General features: G+C 40.3%; 1 protein-coding gene across 1 annotated transcript in view; it reads right to left on the reverse strand.

The window, feature by feature from the left end:
• Nucleotides 1-11,124: 11,124 nt before the first annotated feature.
• Nucleotides 11,125-19,559, reverse strand: part of LOC134324376 (uncharacterized) — a 109,866-nt gene continuing 101,431 nt past the window's right edge. The window contains exon 2 of the mRNA XM_063006202.1: nucleotides 11,125-11,446. Coding sequence (XP_062862272.1) covers nucleotides 11,129-11,446 — 318 coding nt within the window. The 3' untranslated portion in view covers nucleotides 11,125-11,128. The remainder of the gene's footprint in view (nucleotides 11,447-19,559) is intronic.

Here is a 19,559-nt window from a genome sequence, read left to right on the forward strand (position 1 = left end):
AGTTTCGTTTCAAATAATAAACAAACACACATTGATAGTAATAAGATCTGACCCCTGTTCTGACTTTTGTGTATAAAACTAGGGTTGCCAACTTTCAGAAATAAGGAACGCGAGTTGGCGGGTTGGCGGAAGGCATAGGGTGTGGGGTGGGATGTTGGGCCAGTGTGACAACCAGCTTGGCCCCCCCTACGGCCCCCCTAATTGCGAACTTGCGAACACACAGCGACAAGGCTGCACACCAAAGTAACCCACATTTTATTAAGTAATTGGCCCCTCTAACATAGCCTCTGACCCCCCCCCCCCCCCCCCCCCCACCTCACATAGTCTAGAACCCCCACTGTAAAGAACATCATGTAACATTTTTTCTCAATAGTGCAAACAACATTTTTACATAATCCATCATTACACTGACATGCAGCCCCGGTTCTGGACGCGCTGCCCACTGCGCTACTTAAACATTGAAATAGTAAAAGGTTTATGCTGATATGTCTGCGGCGCACACAACTTAAATACTACTTAAAATAATAACCAGACGCTTTCTTATTCCCACGACAGCAGCAGTTTCCTTCTGTTTCATACATATCGCCCTGTCTCAGTCTAATCTGCGGCATTTCTCTCCCATTGATAAAAATACAGAACAAAGCGCGTCCAGTATCAGGTCAATACGGAACGCGACGTTTAGTTTCCAAATAAGGAACGATTCTGTATTTTAGGGGACGGTTGGCAACCCTATAACTTACATGACAACGTTACAACGTCCAGTACAAAAATCGCTTCCCCACATTGTTTATTTTATTTTTTGCGAATAGAGCAAATATGTGCATGTCACAAATACAAACACAAAAGTCAGAACAACAGGACGCGTCGTTATTATTACTTTTTAAACACTTGTGTTTGATTTACACTGTCTAAACAATAATATAAGCATGTAAGCGCATGCACGCGCGTGCGCGTATATTTCCGATTTCCAGTGAGAAAATCGGGGGTCCTAGGGCCTGCCCTGGTTGCATTCAAGTTTCATTATATATATATCAAGTTTCATTATATATATATATATCTAGTTTCATTATATATATATATCGAGTTTCATTATATACAGGTCCTTCTCAAAAAATTAGCATATTGTGATAAAGTTAATTATTTTCCATAATGTAATGATAAAAATTAAACTTTCATATATTTTAGATTCATTGCACACCAACTGAAATATTTCAGGTCTTTTATTGTTTTAATACTGATGATTTTGGCATACAGCTCATGAAAACCCAAAATTCCTATCTCAAAAAATTAGCATATTTCATCCGACCAATAAAAGAAAAGTGTTTTTAATACAAAAAAAGTCAACCTTCAAATAATTATGTTCAGTTATGCACTCAATACTTGGTCGGGAATCCTTTTGCAGAAATGACTGCTTCAATGCGGCGTGGCATGGAGGCAATCAGCCTGTGGCACTGCTGAGGTGTTATGGAGGCCCAGGATGCTTCGATAGCGGCCTTAAGCTCATCCAGAGTGTTGGGTCTTGTGTCTCTCAACTTTCTCTTCACAATATCCCACAGATTGTCTATGGGGTTCAGGTCAGGAGAGTTGGCAGGCCAATTGAGCACAGTAATACCATGGTCAATAAACCATTCACCAGTGGTTTTGGCACTGTGAGCAGGTGCCAGGTCGTGCTGAAAAATGAAATCTTCATCTCCATAAAGCTTTTCAGCAGATGGAAGCATGAAGTGCTCCAAAATCTCCTGATAGCTAGCTGCATTGACCCTGCCCTTGATAAAACACAGTGGACCAACACCAGCAGCTGACATGGCACCCCAGACCATCACTGATTGTGGGTACTTGACACTGGACTTCAGGCATTTTGGCATTTCCTTCTCCCCAGTCTTCCTCCAGACTCTGGCACCTTGATTTCCGAATGACATGCAAAATTTGCTTTCATCCGAAAACAGTACTTTGGACCACTGAGCAACAGTCCAGTGCTGCTTCTCTGTAGCCCAGGTCAGGCGCTTCTGCCGCTGTTTCTGGTTCAAAAGTGGCTTGACCTGGGGAATGCGGCACCTGTAGCCCATTTCCTGCACACGCCTGTGCACGGTGGCTCTGGATGTTTCTACTCCAGACTCAGTCCACTGCTTCCGTAGGTCCCCCAAGGTCTGGAATCGGCCCTTCTCCACAATCTTCCTCAGGGTCCGGTCACCTCTTCTCGTTGTGCAGCGTTTTCTGCCACACTTTTTCCTTCCCACAGACTTCCCACTGAGGTGCCTTGATACAGCACTCTGGGAACAGCCTATTCGTTCAGAAATTTCTTTCTGTGTCTTACCCTCTTGCTTGAGGGTGTCAATGATGGCCTTCTGGACAGCAGTCAGGTCGGCAGTCTTACCCATGATTGCAGTTTTGAGTAATGAACCAGGCTGGGAGTTTTTAAAAGCCTCAGGAATCTTTTGCAGGTGTTTAGAGTTAATTCGTTGATTCAGATGATTAGGTTAATAGCTCGTTTAGAGAACCTTTTCAGGATATGCTAATTTTTTGAGATTTGGGTTTTCATGAGCTGTATGCCAAAATCATCAGTATTAAAACAATAAAAGACCTGAAATATTTCAGTTGGTGTGCAATGAATCTAAAATATATGAAAGTTTAATTTTTATCATTACATTATGGAAAATAATGAACTTTATCACAATATGCTAATTTTTTGAGAAGGACCTGTATATATCAAGTTTCAGTATATATATATATATATCGAGTTTCATTATATATATATTAGGTTTCAGTATATTTATCAAGTTTCATTATATATATCAAGTTTAATTATATATATACAGTATATCAAGTTCCATTATATATATATCAGGTTTCATTATATATATATCAGGTTTCATTATATATATATCAGGTTTCATTATATATATATATTGAGTTTCTTTATATATATATCGAGTTTTATTATATATATATCGAGTTTCATTATATATATATCAGGTTTCATTATATATATATCGAGTTTCATTATATATATATTGAGTTTCATTATATATATATCGAGTTTCATTATATATATATCAGGTTTCATTATATATATATCGAGTTTCATTATATATATATCGAGTTTCTTTATATATATATCGAGTTTCATTATATATATATCAAGTTTCATTCCATATATATCAGCATTTGCTATATATTTCCTGTTTGGCTTGTATATATATCTATATATATCTATATATATCTATATATATATATATATATATATATATATATATATATACAGTGTATCACAAAAGTGAGTACACCCCTCACATTTCTGCAAATATTTCATTATATCTTTTCATGGGACAACACTATGGAAATGAAACTTGGATATAACTTAGAGTAGTCAGTGTACAACTTGTATAGCAGTGTAGATTTACTGTCTTCTGAAAATAACTCAACACACAGCCATTAATGTCTAAATAGCTGGCAACATAAGTGAGTACACCCCACAGTGAACATGTCCAAATTGTGCCCAAATGTGTCGTTGTCCCTCCCTGGTGTCATGTGTCAAGGTCCCAGGTGTAAATGGGGAGCAGGGCTGTTAAATTTGGTGTTTTGGGTACAATTCTCTCATACTGGCCACTGGATATTCAACATGGCACCTCATGGCAAAGAACTCTCTGAGGATGTGAGAAATAGAATTGTTGCTCTCCACAAAGATGGCCTGGGCTATAAGAAGATTGCTAACACCCTGAAACTGAGCTACAGCATGGTGGCCAAGGTCATACAGCGGTTTTCCAGGACAGGTTCCACTCGGAACAGGCTTCGCCAGGGTCGACCAAAGAAGTTGAGTCCACGTGTTCGGCGTCATATCCAGAGGTTGGCTTTAAAAAATAGACACATGAGTGCTGCCAGCATTGCTGCAGAGGTTGAAGACGTGGGAGGTCAGCCTGTCAGTGCTCAGACCATACGCCGCACACTGCATCAACTCGGTCTGCATGGTCGTCATCCCAGAAGGAAGCTGACGCACAAGAAAGCCCGCAAACAGTTTGCTGAAGACAAGCAGTCCAAGAACATGGATTACTGGAATGCCCTGTGGTCTGACGAGACCAAGATAAACTTGTTTGGCTCAGATGGTGTCCAGCATGTGTGGCGGCGCCCTGGTGAGAAGTACCAAGACAACTGTATCTTGCCTACAGTCAAGCATGGTGGTGGTAGCATCATGGTCTTGGGCTGCATGAGTGTTGCTGGCACTGGGGAGCTGCAGTTCATTGAGGGAAACATGAATTCCAACATGTACTGTGACATTCTGAAACAGAGCATGATCCCCTCCCTTCGAAAACTGGCCTCATGGCAGTTTTCCAACAGGATAACGACCCCAAACACAACCTCCAAGATGACAACTGCCTTGCTGAGGAAGCTGAAGGTAAAGGTGATGGACTAAACCCAATTGAGCACCTGTGGCGCATCCTCAAGTGGAAGGTGGAGGAGTTCAAGGTGTCTAACATCCACCAGCTCCGTGATGTCATCATGGAGGAGTGGAAGAGGATTCCAGTAGCGACCTGTGCAGCTCTGGTGAATTCCATGCCCAGGAGGGTTAAGGCAGTGCTGGATAATAATGGTGGTCACACAAAATATTGACACTTTGGGCACAATTTGGACATGTTCACTGTGGGGTGTACTCACTTATGTTGCCAGCTATTTAGACATTAATGGCTGTGTGTTGAGTTATTTTCAGAAGACAGTAAATCTACACTGCTATACAAGTTGTACACTGACTACTCTAAGTTATATCCAAGTTTTATGTCTATAGTGTTGTCCCATGAAAAGATATAATAAAATATTTGCAGAAATGTGAGGGGTGTACTCACTTTTGTGATACACTGTATATATATATATACAGGGGTTGGACAAAATAACTGAAACACCTGGTTTTAGACCACAATAATTTATTAGTATGGTGTAAGGCCTCCTTTTGCGGCCAATACAGCGTCAATTCGTCTTGGAAATGACATATACAAGTCCTGCACAGTGGTCAGAGGGATTTTAAGCCATTCTTCTTGCAGGATAGTGGCCAGGTCACTACGTGATGCTAGTGGAGGAAAACGTTTCCTGACTCGCTTCTCCAAAACACCCCAAAGTGGCTCAATAATATTTAGATCTGGTGACTGTGCAGGCCATGGGAGATGTTCAACTTCACTTTCATGTTCATCAAACCAATCTTTCACCAGTCTTGCTGTGTGTATTGGTGCATTGTCATCCTGATACACGGCACCGCCATTGGATGCACATGGTCCTCCAGAATGGTTCGGTAGTCCTTTGCAGTGACGCGCCCATCTAGCACAAGTATTGGGCCAAGGGAATGCCATGATATGGCAGCCCAAACCATCACTGATCCACCCCCATGCTTCACTCTGGGCATGCAACAGTCTGGGTGGTACGCTTCTTTGGGGCTTCTCCACACCGTAACTCTCCCGGATGTGGGGAAAAGAGTAAAGGTGGACTCATCAGAGAACAATACATGTTTCACATTGTCCACAGCCCAAGATTTGCGCTCCTTGCACCATTGAAACCGACGTTTGGCATTGGCACGAGTGACCAAAGGTTTGGCTATAGCAGCCCGGCCGTGTATATTGACCCTGTGGAGCTCCCAACGGACAGTTCTGGTGGAAACAGGAGAGTTGAGGTGCACATTTAATTCTGCCGTGATTTGGGCAGCCGTGGTTTTATGTTTTTTGGATACAATCAGGGTAAGCACCCGAACATCCCTTTCAGACAGCTTCCTCTTGCGTCCACAGTTAATCCTGTTGGATGTGGTTTGTCCTTCTTGGTGGTATGCTGACATTACCCTGGATACCGTGGCTCTTGATACATCACAAAGACTTGCTGTCTTGGTCACAGATGCGCCAGCAAGACGTGCACCAACAATTTGTCCTCTTTTGAACTCTGGTATGTCACCCATAATGTTGTGTGCATTGCAATATTTTGAGCAAAACTGTGCTCTTACCCTGCTAATTGAACCTTCACACTCTGCTCTTACTGGTGCAATGTGCAACTAATGAAGATTGGCCACCAGACTGGTCCAATTTAGCCATGAAACCTCCCACACTAAAATGACAGGTGTTTCAGTTATTTTGTCCAACCCCTGTATATGTGTGTGTGTGTGTGTGTGTGTGTGTGTGTGTGTGTGTGTGTGTGTGTGTGTGCGTGCGTGTGTGTGTGTGTGTTTGTGCTTGTGTGTGCTTGGTGCCGAATGGCAGTTTTGGCCGTTTTTCTGTCAAAAAGGCGGCATTGTAAATGCTTGAGAGGCCAGAATTCCCCGAAATACCAGTCTGTGTTAGTTGCCGTGCTGATGGGTTGACTCACAGGAAGCTCTGCATTATATTGTTATCTTAGCCTGAGGACACACGCTTTCCTCTAAATTAACCAAGGTGAATGAGATACCTTGTATATGATCATTAAAGTTCAAAGTCTGTGAGCAATGCTCAAAAAAACTGACACATTTTACTCGTGTTACACCACAATCTACAGAGGCTGGTACTTAGTAGTTGCGCACGCTGTAAACTAGTCAATATACATAAAAAGTGGTTTGTGAACATAAACACCACATGATGGCAGTGTAGCAAAACCACAAATTTATTTACACTGCGTTATGAAATGTATTTTATTCTTTGACAAAAGCCAATAGACGCCATAAGGTCTTCATGTAGTTATATGTTTTAATATTTTTTTTCAACGCGCACATAGAAATTACTGTCAGTTAAATAAGTGAAAGGTCAGATCCCTCTATTAGTCTAAGAGCAGTTGAATACATGTTATTATAAATGAGTACAGTTATCTTTTTTTTACATTTCTAACACATTAAAGTTAAAATGCATTGCATTTGTTAAATGCTTTATTATAACTGCAAATGCTAGACCCATGTTAGGGTAATTACAGTTTTTATTTAAAATACTTTTTTTATTTAAAAATAACTAAGGTTAATTTTCTATAGATGTTCAATTTCTAATTCTAGTTTTTATTTTATATGCAGTTTAGTTCAGGTGTTTTTATGATCGAATTTTAATTCCTTAGATTTTTCTAAATGTAATTTATAAATTAATTCAGATTTATATAATTTTAGTTGTAGATCAGAAAGCTGTTTATTTTTTAATGTGTTAAGATGAACACATGACTTTACACACTGCTCATTGACGTAAATATTGAGGTAAATATAAGTACTTTTTCTGGATAGTAAATTAAGCTACATAGAAAAAGGTAAAAAAGAAAAATATATATAAACTAATGTCTGGCCTTTATTTCAAGTCAAGTCAAGTCAAGTCAAGTCAAGTCAACTTTATTTATATAGCGCTTTTTACAATAGACATTGTCTCAAAGCAACTTTACAAAATCCAGGACCAACAGATACAAAAACCCCTGTTGAGCAAGCCGAGGGCGACTGTGGCAAGGAAAAACTCCCTGAAAATTACAGGAAGAAACCTTGAGAGGAACCAGACTCAGCAGGGCCCATCCTTCATGGGTGGCCTGGAGGATACTTTAAATAAATACACGATTTACACAAATCATACAAACACAGAATTAAATGATCTAAAAGTCATAACTGGTAATAAATAGATAAATAAACAATTAAATAATAATAGAGTTGTTATCCGCTCTAGTCTTCAATAAAGTCTGTAGTGATTTCTTGTCGTTGCAATTACTCCAGACCCGTCACATCTGACAGGAGAAGCATCGTTGTCCCGGCAGTCTCGACTTCAATCCTTAACCTCGGCGGGTAAACAGGTTTCCATCAGAATGCCCTCGGGGTAAAACAACAGAGAATGTAGTTAATAATGTACAATGCTAGTTGACAAACAGTTTTACAGAGAGTTTTAGACTCCGGCAGCCCTAATTATTACAGCATAACTAAAAGGGAGAGCGAGCAGGTAACTAGGTCATGAAGGCTTTCACAGGACATCAGCGCCCATCTCCCCACCGTCACCAAACCTGAGTGATCGGACATGAGAGGCAGAACGACAGCAACCCAACATCCCTGATCACCACAAGTTTCTATGACCAAGAACCCCCAAGCTCTGCGCCTTTGTGTATACTAATCAAAAGCCTGAGAAAATAAATATGTTTTCAGTCTAGACTTAAACATTGAGACTGTGTCCGAATCCCGAATAGAGGCAGGAAGATTATTCCAGAGTTGTGGAGCTTTGTAAGAAAACGCTCTTCCACCAGCCGTGGTCTTTTTAATTTTAGGAACTATAAGTAACCCTGCATCTTGTGAACGAAGTGGACGCGCTGGGCTGTAGTGATTAATAAGTTCACTCAGATACTGTGGAGCCAGACCATGTAGCGCTTTATAAGTTAGTAAAAGTATTTTGTAATCAATGCGAAATTTAACTGGCAGCCAGTGTAGAGATGATAGAACAGGAGTAATATGGTCAAATTTTTTAGTTCTAGTTAGCACTCGAGCTGCTGCATTTTGAACTAACTGGAGTTTGTTTAAGGATCTACCAGAGCATCCAGTTAGAAGAGCATTACAATAATCTAACCGAGAAGTTATAAACGCATGGATCAGTTTTTCGGCGTCATTAACAGATAGTATATTTCTTATTTTAGAAATGTTACGCAAATGATAGAAAGCAACTCTAGCAATATTATTAACGTGTGTATCAAATGAGAGATCTGAATCTATTGTGACACCTAAGTTTTTTACATCTGGGCTGGGAGTAACAGAGAACGTGTTTAAGTTTAGCACCAGGTTAGACAACTTGTCTCTTGCAGCTTTAGAGCCAACAAGTAAAACCTCTGTTTTATCTGAATTAAGTAAAAGAAAATTACACGACATCCAGTTTTTTATGTCGTTTACACAATCTTCTATCTTACTGATTGTGTCAGTATCATTTGGTTTGGCTGATATATACAGCTGTGTGTCATCTGCATAGCAGTGAAAGTTTATGCCATGTTTATGAATAATTTTACCTAGTGGAAGCATATAGAGTGTAAATAATAGCGGTCCCAGTACCGACCCCTGTGGAACACCATACTTTACTTTTGTAGTTTCCGAGCATTTATTATTTACATAAACGAATTGAGAGCGGTCAGTCAGATATGATTTAAACCAAGAGAGTGCGAGTCCTTTAACACCTACTTTATTTTCTAGCCTCTCCAGTAAAATGTTATGATCGACCGTATCAAACGCTGCGCTAAGATCTAATAGAACAAGAAAAGAGACACATCCATTATCAGAAGACATTAACAACTCGTTAACTACTCTAGTTAATGCGGTTTCGGTACTATGGTTGGGTCTAAATCCTGATTGAAATTTTTCATGAATACAATTTTCATTCAAATAAGAACATAACTGTTTGGAAACGACTTTTTCTAATATCTTAGAGACAAAAGGAAGGTTTGAAATTGGCCTATAATTAGCTAGTACATGTGGATCAAGATTAGGTTTTTTAATCAGGGGTTTAATAACAGCACTTTTAAACAATTTAGGTACATATCCAAGGCTAAGGGATGCATTGATTAATGTAAGCAGGGGCTCTACAATAGCTGGGAGTAAATCTTTAAGTAAACGAGTTGGAACAGGATCGAGTATACACGATGATGACTTCGATGATTTAATCAACACAGTTAGTTCATTTTGGGAGATTGGATTAAAGGAATTTAGTTGGATTAACTCGTTACTATTATCACCAATGCTGCTCGGAGTGAGTCCATACTTAACATTGGCAAGTGACACACTCTGACTCTGAAGTCGTATTTTTTCTATCTTGTCATTAAAGAATTTTAAAAAATCATCGCTGGTACAGTCAGGCGGTATATTAGATTCAGTTTCATTAACGTTTTTAGTTAATTTGGACACTGTCTCAAAAAGGAATCTGGGATTGTTTTTATTTTTCTCTATTAGGGATGAATAATATAAAGATTTAGCTTTTATAAGTGCATGTTTATACTCAGTTAGAGCATCTTTCCAAGCAATCTTATACACTTCTAGTGTAGTGTGACGCCACTTGCGTTCTAATTTCCGTGCTGCTTGTTTAAGTGCGCATGTGTGGTCATTGTACCAAGGAGCAAGTTTTTTCTCCCTAATCAGTTTAGTTTTGAGTGGGGCTACGTTATCTAAGGTTGTGCGCAATACAGTCTCTAGGTTTTGAGTTGCCTGATCTAGTTCTTTAGGTTCTGATGCTGGTATATTTGGTAATTCTGGTAGGCAGTTTATGAACGCTGCTGCAGTTGCAGATGTAATAGTGCGCTTATATTTAAAACGATGCGGTTGCTGTATATTATTGGACAGGGACACTTCATAAATTAGTAGAGAGTGATCAGAGATTAAGTCATTCTGTGGTACAATTTCCAGGTTGTCTATGTTTATACCATAAGTAAGTATTAAATCTAAGGTATGTTTACAGCGGTGAGTGGGTCCTGTTACATTTTGGGTGATGCCTAAAGATTCTAAAATAGAATCAAACGCAGTTTTGAGTGGATTACATTTATCCTCATAATGGATATTAAAGTCACCAACAATTAAAGCTTTCTTAGTTGATAAAACTAATTTAGAAAGAAAATCGGCAAATTCGTTAAGAAATTCTGAGTAAGGACCAGGGGGTCGATAAACAGTAACCAGCTTAAACATACTAGTTTTATCAGATGAACATTTATTGGTTATGTCAGAGATAAGAACTTCAAACGAGTTTGTTATGGGAGTTGATTTTACAGTGAGACCTATGTCCTTGTCATAAATTGCGGCTATTCCTCCACCACGACCACTAAGACGTGGCTTATGTTCATAACTGTAACCCGGAGGAGATGCTTCATTTAAACCTAGATACTCATCAGGTCTAGCCCAGGTCTCAGTTAAACAAAGTGCACTAAGACTATTATCTGTAATTATTTCATTTACAATTACTGTTTTGCATGCAAGTGACCTGATGTTTAGAAGTCCTAACTTTAGTTTAGCTTTACTATGGTTTTCATGATGCTCATTTAGATTAATTTTAATTAAGTTATTATGACATACTTTTTGATTTTGTTTTGGCTTACACCTGCCACGGTAAACAGACACAGTCTCAATGGTTTGTGACCTAAGGATTCCGGGTGACGTCCGATGGTGACTCGCAGACAGTTGGTTAGGCCTGTTAGTCTGCTGCCTGGTCTTGGCTCTGGATAGTCATTTAACACTATCTGCCGCTACACTAACGCGGTGGTAAAGCCTGTCACCTATGCTGCAAGAAATGCGAGCAGCACCCTCCCACGTGGGGTGGACACCATCCCGCTTCAAAAGACCAGGCCTTCCCTCAAAGGTGGACCAGTTATCTACAAAATCAATGCAGTTTTCTGAGCACCATTTAGACATCCAGCGGTTCAGCGACAACAACCTGCTGTAGGTTTCGCCACTGGGTCGAATCGGTAAGGGGCCAGAGCACACTACTGCCTCAGACATCGACCTAGCTAACTCACACACCTCTTTAACATTACTCTTAGTAACCTCAGACTGCCGTAAACGAACATCATTAGTGCCAACGTGGATAACAATCTTCGAAAATCTACGATTAGCATTAGCCAGCACTTTCAGGTTTGCTCTGATGTCGGGCGCCCTGGCCCCCAGAATACAGGTGACTATGGTTGCTGGTGTCTCTATGGGGGTTGCAATACGCACGTGTCGGAGCTGAGAATCTCCTATAACCAGAGCACTTACATTAACAGGCTGCTCAGCGGGTGGCTCACTGAGTGGGGAAAACCTGTTGGACACGTGCAACTGAGATGGTCGGTGCTTTGCCCTACGACTATGTCGCCGAGACGTCACCCAGTCGCCCCGCTGTGAGGGCTCTAATGCCGGAGTCTGGGGTTCTGTACCTGAACTGCTGGCATTCGGGACTGCTACAGCTGAATCTAAGCACTCACTAGTAGTAGTCTGTTCTAAAGCCCGAATGCGCCCTTCTAACACTGAGATCTTCTCCGTCAGACTAACAACTAATCTACACTTATCACATGTAAAGTTATCACTAAACACGGAGAAGGAATAACTGAACATATTACACTCGGAACATGGATATAAAGCTCCTGCTGGGGCCATAATAACAAAGAAATGTACTTAGCTTTACAAGATGAGTTGGAGATGATGTTTCAGTGTTTTGTTAGATGTATACATTTACTTATTAAATTCAAAAATTTATGATAATGCCAATTCAACATGCTTCGGTTAAGATTATTTAACACTTTATTTTATCGTACCTTTAACTCTAATATCAAGTAAAATGTACCTGATTTTAAGCCTTCAGTTAACTGCAGTGATTAGAATCAAGTAACCGCCTTTGTTTTTATATCATATACTACCATTGTACATATCCACTTTAAATTTGACTTTGTACTTATAATATGGATTTTAAAAGCATTGAGATTTAATTTAACTCTTAATTTCTCTTGGTAAATTTTCTTTATTTTTCCAAGGTTACAAAAGCAAAGATGGATTACATTCCATCTAACTTGTCTCTGTATATATTTTTAGTCATACTTTCTCTAATAATGTGTAATGACCAGTATCATGTATCATATACAGTCCCATATCATGATACTTTCACCACCATGCTTAACTGTGGGTATGGTGTTCTTGAAATCATATGTGCACCCCTTCTTACTCCAAACAAGCTAAATTATTTGTAAATAATTGTTTTTTGTTTTATCTGTCCATTGTTCTAATTAACTTACAGTTAATGCTTATGTGCAAATATGAGACTATGCAGATCACAAAGATGTGCTTTGTGATATTCTATTATAAAGGCGATGGTTTAATAACACAATTGTGCTATTGGAGGACAGTATACTGTAGGTAAGGAGAACAGAAAGTACAGTACAGTAATTTTATTTGAGTTGCAAATGTTAATCTTCAGGTTCAGGTAAAGTTCAGGTGTTATCATTGCTGGTATAGGCCAATTGCAGTTATTATTTTGGCACAGTTAAGTCAGTCAATATGTTTTTTCTTTTAAAAGTTAAGTGTGTACCTCTTACTGAAAAATACAATGGCAATGCTGGCCTGGTGGCAGTGGGTCGGACACATTTACATAGACATTCAAACATTATTAGGATTTATTAAAAATTTATCAAAAAGACAATAAACCATATGCAAGGTAAGGTAACACCTAGATCTAGAAGCAAAGACAATAGGAATAGACTGGGAACAGACAGACAAGATGTAACCTAACTAACTCTATGCTAAGCTATGCTTAGACAAATGCTAATAACTTAAAGACAAGGAACAGGTCACAAAATTAAGCTAATCTAAACTAGATAAAAACAGAAAATGCTTAACCCTATGCTAATGGCTAATTCTATTCTAAGATAACTAAATAACAGAGTACATACCTGAATAAGGACCAGAGCAGGGACAGGAGCAATCACAAGAGCCTGGACAAGTGTACACACACACACACACACACACACACACACACATATACTGTATATACAGTGTATCACAAAAGTGAGTACACCCCTCACATTTCTGCAAATATTTTATTATATCTTTTCATGGGACAACACTATAGACATGAAACTTGGATATAACTTAGAGTAGTCAGTGTACAACTTGTATAGCAGTGTAGATTTACTGTCTTCTGAAAATAACTCAACACACAGCCATTAATGTCTAAATGGCTGGCAACATAAGTGAGTACACCCCACAGTGAACATGTCCAAATTGTGCCCAAAGTGTCAATATTTTGTGTGACCACCATTATTATCCAGCACTGCCTTAACCCTCCTGGGCATGGAATTCACCAGAGCTGCACAGGTTGCTACTGGAATCCTCTTCCACTCCTCCATGATGACATCACGGAGCTGGTGGATGTTAGACACCTTGAACTCCTCCACCTTCCACTTGAGGATGCGCCACAGGTGCTCAATTGGGTTTAGTCCATCACCTTTACCTTCAGCTTCCTCAGTAAGGCAGTTGTCATCTTGGAGGTTGTGTTTGGGGTCGTTATCCTGTTGGAAAACTGCCATGAGGCCCAGTTTTCGAAGGGAGGGGATCATGCTCTGTTTCAGAATGTCACAGTACATGTTGGAATTCATGTTTCCCTCAATGAACTGCAGCTCCCCAGTGCCAGCAACACTCATGCAGCCCAAGACCATGATGCTACCACCACCATGCTTGACTGTAGGCAAGATACAGTTGTCTTGGTACTTCTCACCAGGGCGCCGCCACACATGCTGGACACCATCTGAGCCAAACAAGTTTATCTTGGTCTCGTCAGACCACAGGGCATTCCATGTTCTTGGACTGCTTGTCTTCAGCAAACTGTTTGCTGGCTTTCTTGTGCGTCAGCTTCCTTCTGGGATGACGACCATGCAGACCAAGTTGATGCAGTGTGCGGCGTATGGTCTGAGCACTGACAGGCTGACCTCCCACGTCTTCAACCTCTGCAGCAATGCTGGCAGCACTCATGTGTCTATTTTTTAAAGCTAACCTCTGGATATGACACCGAACACGTGGACTCAACTTCTTTGGTTGACCCTGGCGAAGCCTGTTCCGAGTGGAACCTGTCCTGGAAAACCGCTGTATGACCTTGGCCACCATGCTGTAGCTCAGTTTCAGGGTGTTAGCAATCTTCTTATAGCCCAGGCCATCTTTGTGGAGAGCAACAATTCTATTTCTCACATCCTCAGAGAGTTCTTTGCCATGAGGTGCCATGTTGAATATCCAGTGGCCAGTATGAGAGAATTGTACCCAAAACACCAAATTTAACAGCCCTGCTCCCCATTTACACCTGGGACCTTGACACATGACACCAGGGAGGGACAACGACACATTTGGGCACAATTTGGACATGTTCACTGTGGGGTGTACTCACTTATGTTGCCAGCTATTTAGACATGAATGGCTGTGTGTTGAGTTATTTTCAGAAGACAGTAAATCTACACTGCTATACAAGCTTTACACTGACTACTCTAAGTTATATCCAAGTTTCATGTCTATAGTGTTGTCCCATGAAAAGATATAATGAAATATTTGCAGAAATGTGAGGGGTGTACTCACTTTTGTGATACACTGTATATACTTTATATATATATTTATATATATATATATATACAGGGGTTGGACAAAATAACTGAAACACCTGTCATTTTAGTGTGGGAGGTTTCATGGCTAAATTGGACCAGTCTGGTGGCCAATCTTCATTAATTGCACATTGCTCCAGTAAGAGCAGAGTGTGAAGGTTCAATTAGCAGGGTAAGAGCACAGTTTTGCTCAAAATATTGCAATGCACACAACATTATGGGTGACATACCAGAGTTCAAAAGAGGACAAATTGTTGGTGCACGTCTTGCTGGCGCATCTGTGACCAAGACAGCAAGTCTTTGTGATGTATCAAGAGCCACGGTATCCAGGGTAATGTCAGCATACCACCAAGAAGGACAAACCACATCCAACAGGATTAACTGTGGACCCAAGAGGAAGCTGTCTGAAAGGGATGTTCGGGTGCTAACCCTGATTGTATCCAAAAAACATAAAACCACGGCTGCCCAAATCACGGCAGAATTAAATGTGCACCTCAACTCTCCTGTTTCCACCAGAACTGTCCGTCGGGAGCTCCACAGGGTCAATATACACGGCCGGGCTGCTATAGCCAAACCTTTGGTCACTCGTGCCAATGCCAAACGTTGGTTTCAATGGTGCAAGGAGCGCAAATCTTGGGCTGTGGACAATGTGAAACATGTATTGTTCTCTGATGAGTCCACCTTTACTGTTTTCCCCACATCAGGGAGAGTTACGGTGTGGAGAAGCCCCAAAGAAGCGTACCACCCAGACTGTTGCATGCCCAGAGTGAAGCATGGGGGTGGATCAGTGATGGTTTGGGCTGCCATATCATGGCATTCCCTTGGCCCAATACTTGTGCTAGATGGGCGCGTCACTGCCAAGGACTACCGAACCATTCTGGAGGACCATGTGCATCCAATGGCGGTGCCGTGTATCAGGATGACAATGCACCAATACACACAGCAAGACTGGTGAAAGATTGGTTTGATGAACATGAAAGTGAAGTTGAACATCTCCCATGGCCTGCACAGTCACCAGATCTAAATATTATTGAGCCACTTTGGGGTGTTTTGGAGAAGCGAGTCAGGAAACGTTTTCCTCCACCAGCATCACGTAGTGACCTGGCCACTATCCTGCAAGAAGAATGGCTTAAAATCCCTCTGACCACTGTGCAGGACTTGTATATGTCATTTCCAAGACGAATTGACGCTGTATTGGCCGCAAAAGGAGGCCCTACACCATACTAATAAATTAAACCAGGTCTAAAAATCTAAAACCAGGTGTTTCAGTTATTTTGTCCAACCCCTGTATATATATATATATACAGTATATATATATATATACAGTGTATCACAAAAGTGAGTACACCCCTCACATTTCTGCAGATATTTAAGTATATCTTTTCATGGGACAACACTGACAAAATGACACTTTGACACAATGAAAAGTAGTCTGTGTGCAGCTTATATAACAGTGTAAATTTATTCTTCCCTCAAAATAACTCAATATACAGCCATTAATGTCTAAACCACCGGCAACAAAAGTGAGTACACCCCTTAGTGAAAGTTCCTGAAGTGTCAATATTTTGTGTGGCCACCATTATTTCCCAGAACTGCCTTAACTCTCCTGGGCATGGAGTTTACCAGAGCTTCACAGGTTGCCACTGGAATGCTTTTCCACTCCTCCATGACGACATCACGGAGCTGGCGGATATTCGAGACTTTGCGCTCCTCCACCTTCCGCTTGAGGATGCCCCAAAGATGTTCTATTGGGTTTAGGTCTGGAGACATGCTTGGCCAGTCCATCACCTTTACCCTCAGCCTCTTCAATAAAGCAGTGGTCATCTTAGAGGTGTGTTTGGGGTCATTATCATGCTGGAACACTGCCCTGCGACCCAGTTTCCGGAGGGAGGGGATCATGCTCTGCTTCAGTATTTCACAGTACATATTGGAGTTCATGTGTCCCTCAATGAAATGTAACTCCCCAACACCTGCTGCACTCATGCAGCCCCAGACCATGGCATTCCCACCACCATGCTTGACTGTAGGCATGACACACTTATCTTTGTACTCCTCACCTGATTGCCGCCACACATGCTTGAGACCATCTGAACCAAACAAATTAATCTTGGTCTCATCAGACCATAGGACATGGTTCCAGTAATCCATGTCCTTTGTTGACATGTCTTCAGCAAACTGTTTGCGGGCTTTCTTGTGTAGAGACTTCAGAAGAGGCTTCCTTCTGGGGTGACAGCCATGCAGACCAATTTGATGTAGTGTGCGGCGTATGGTCTGAGCACTGACAGGCTGACCCCCCACCTTTTCAATCTCTGCAGCAATGCTGACAGCACTCCTGCGCCTATCTTTCAAAGACAGCAGTTGGATGTGACGCTGAGCATGTGCACTCAGCTTCTTTGGACAACCAACGCGAGGTCTGTTCTGAGTGGATCCTGCTCTTTTAAAACGCTGGATGATCTTGGCCACTGTGCTGCAGCTCAGTTTCAGGGTGTTGGCAATCTTCTTGTAGTCTTGGCCATCTTCATGTAGCGCAACAATTCGTCTTTTAAGATCCTCAGAGAGTTCTTTGCCATGAGGTGCCATGTTGGAACTTTCAGTGACCAGTATGAGAGAGTGTGAGAGCTGTACTACTAAATTGAACACACCTGCTCCCTATGCACACCTGAGACCTAGTAACACTAACAAATCACATGACATTTTGGAGGGAAAATGACAAGCAGTGCTCAATTTGGACATTTAGGGGTGTAGTCTCTTAGGGGTGTACTCACTTTTGTTGCCGGTGGTTTAGACATTAATGGCTGTATATTGAGTTATTTTGAGGGAAGAATAAATTTACACTGTTATATAAGCTGCACACAGACTACTTTTCATTGTGTCAAAGTGTCATTTTGTCAGTGTTGTCCCATGAAAAGATATACTTAAATATCTGCAGAAATGTGAGGGGTGTACTCACTTTTGTGATACACTGTATATATATAACCCACAATTAAGTACTAATAAAGGTCACACTAAATAATGCTTAATGCTTAACTGCTCAATGCTTAATGCATTGTGAATAAATAATAAATCATTTACAAATGTATAATTCATGCCTAACTGGTCATATAACAATATCTTCACAAGATCAAATTCGTGTTCCTAAGTATGAAGTGTCATTTTTTCTTGTGTCTTGCGTGGGTTGTGGGAACAGAGATGATTGCCATGCAAGTGATTGCTTATTGTTCTTTGTGTAACTGTACTTTGTACTGTTTTAAGCTCAGCCCTCAATTAAAATTAAGAGCTTGATTCTCTTACTTGCCTCCATTAAAAGCCTGATAGTGAAGTGTACAGTTTTTTGAGACACATTTGTCTGTGGACAATCTACTGGAACTTCTACTTGTAAAATATTAAATGTATTTCTATAACCAGGGATGTTTAGGGTGCTTGTGGGGGCTTTGTACCTTTTTTTCATTACAGTGTTTATTAATTTTAAAACACTGAGCGCTCATTTACCTTAATTTCTTTTTTTTTTCTACCAATGGCTAGAGACTGCAAACTGCTCAAATAAATGCATATGTATTCTAGAGCCCTTTGTAGACAGGCAAATTTACCTTTCCCAAAGTAACCTGCTAATTTTATAAGCATGACAGCAAATGGTTAATGTAATACATGCCAATTTGTGTCAAACTGACTGTCACAAAGTGCATTTTAATTTCCACATTCAAAGAACAGCAGCACTGAGCAAGCATAATTGAATATTTTGGTGCTGCTTAAGGTTTTTGAATGATGAAACTTTTACTTAAAGTATTTTGCTATGGATATTGCACATTTTTTTATTACAATTAATTGACTTTTAATTGTTAGACATAAGATAAGATAAAAAAATCACAATACAGTTTTTAGCTTCTAGTTGTATTATTATTATTATTTTAATTCAGTTTTATTTTATAATATAACTTTTTTTTTTTTACCCAACCCAAACTACAGAAATAACATATTTGCAGCTGACAGTGAATCACCCTGTCATCCAGAACATACTCACGGTTTCTTAGCTTTGACCCAGCTTAGAACCACCCTGAAAGCCACACTCAGATCTACGTTGGTGTCGATTAAGATGTGTGTTTGAAGAAACTTCTTTGGAGAGGTTTTACATCTCACTCACTCACTTACTCACTCACTCACTCACAAACGCACATGCACATAATCCACAGTGTCCCTGGAGGTTCATTTAAAGGGTTATTTACCTTCACATGATAAAATAAGAATGAAAGGGGGATACATATATTACATATTAATCAGGGCTGTTGTAATGCACCTGATGTACAGGTCAGATACTGGTGAAATTGTATGAGAGTGGAGATAAGAAGTAAGTGTAAGAAAAAGTGATAATTTTTTTCCATATAATAAAATCAACCTGAGCAATTATATAATTTATTACTTGAACATTTATGTCATTTAGCAGACACTTTCATTCAAAGACACAGACACTTGTGAATGGATACCTGAGAGTTAAGGGCTTTGCTTAGTGGCCCAACAGTGGTAAAGCTTGAATCAGCAAAATAATCTAGTCC

The sequence above is a fragment of the Trichomycterus rosablanca genome, chromosome 12 (assembly GCF_030014385.1).
Source record: "Trichomycterus rosablanca isolate fTriRos1 chromosome 12, fTriRos1.hap1, whole genome shotgun sequence".
In the NCBI taxonomy this organism is placed as follows: Eukaryota; Metazoa; Chordata; class Actinopteri; order Siluriformes; family Trichomycteridae; genus Trichomycterus; species Trichomycterus rosablanca.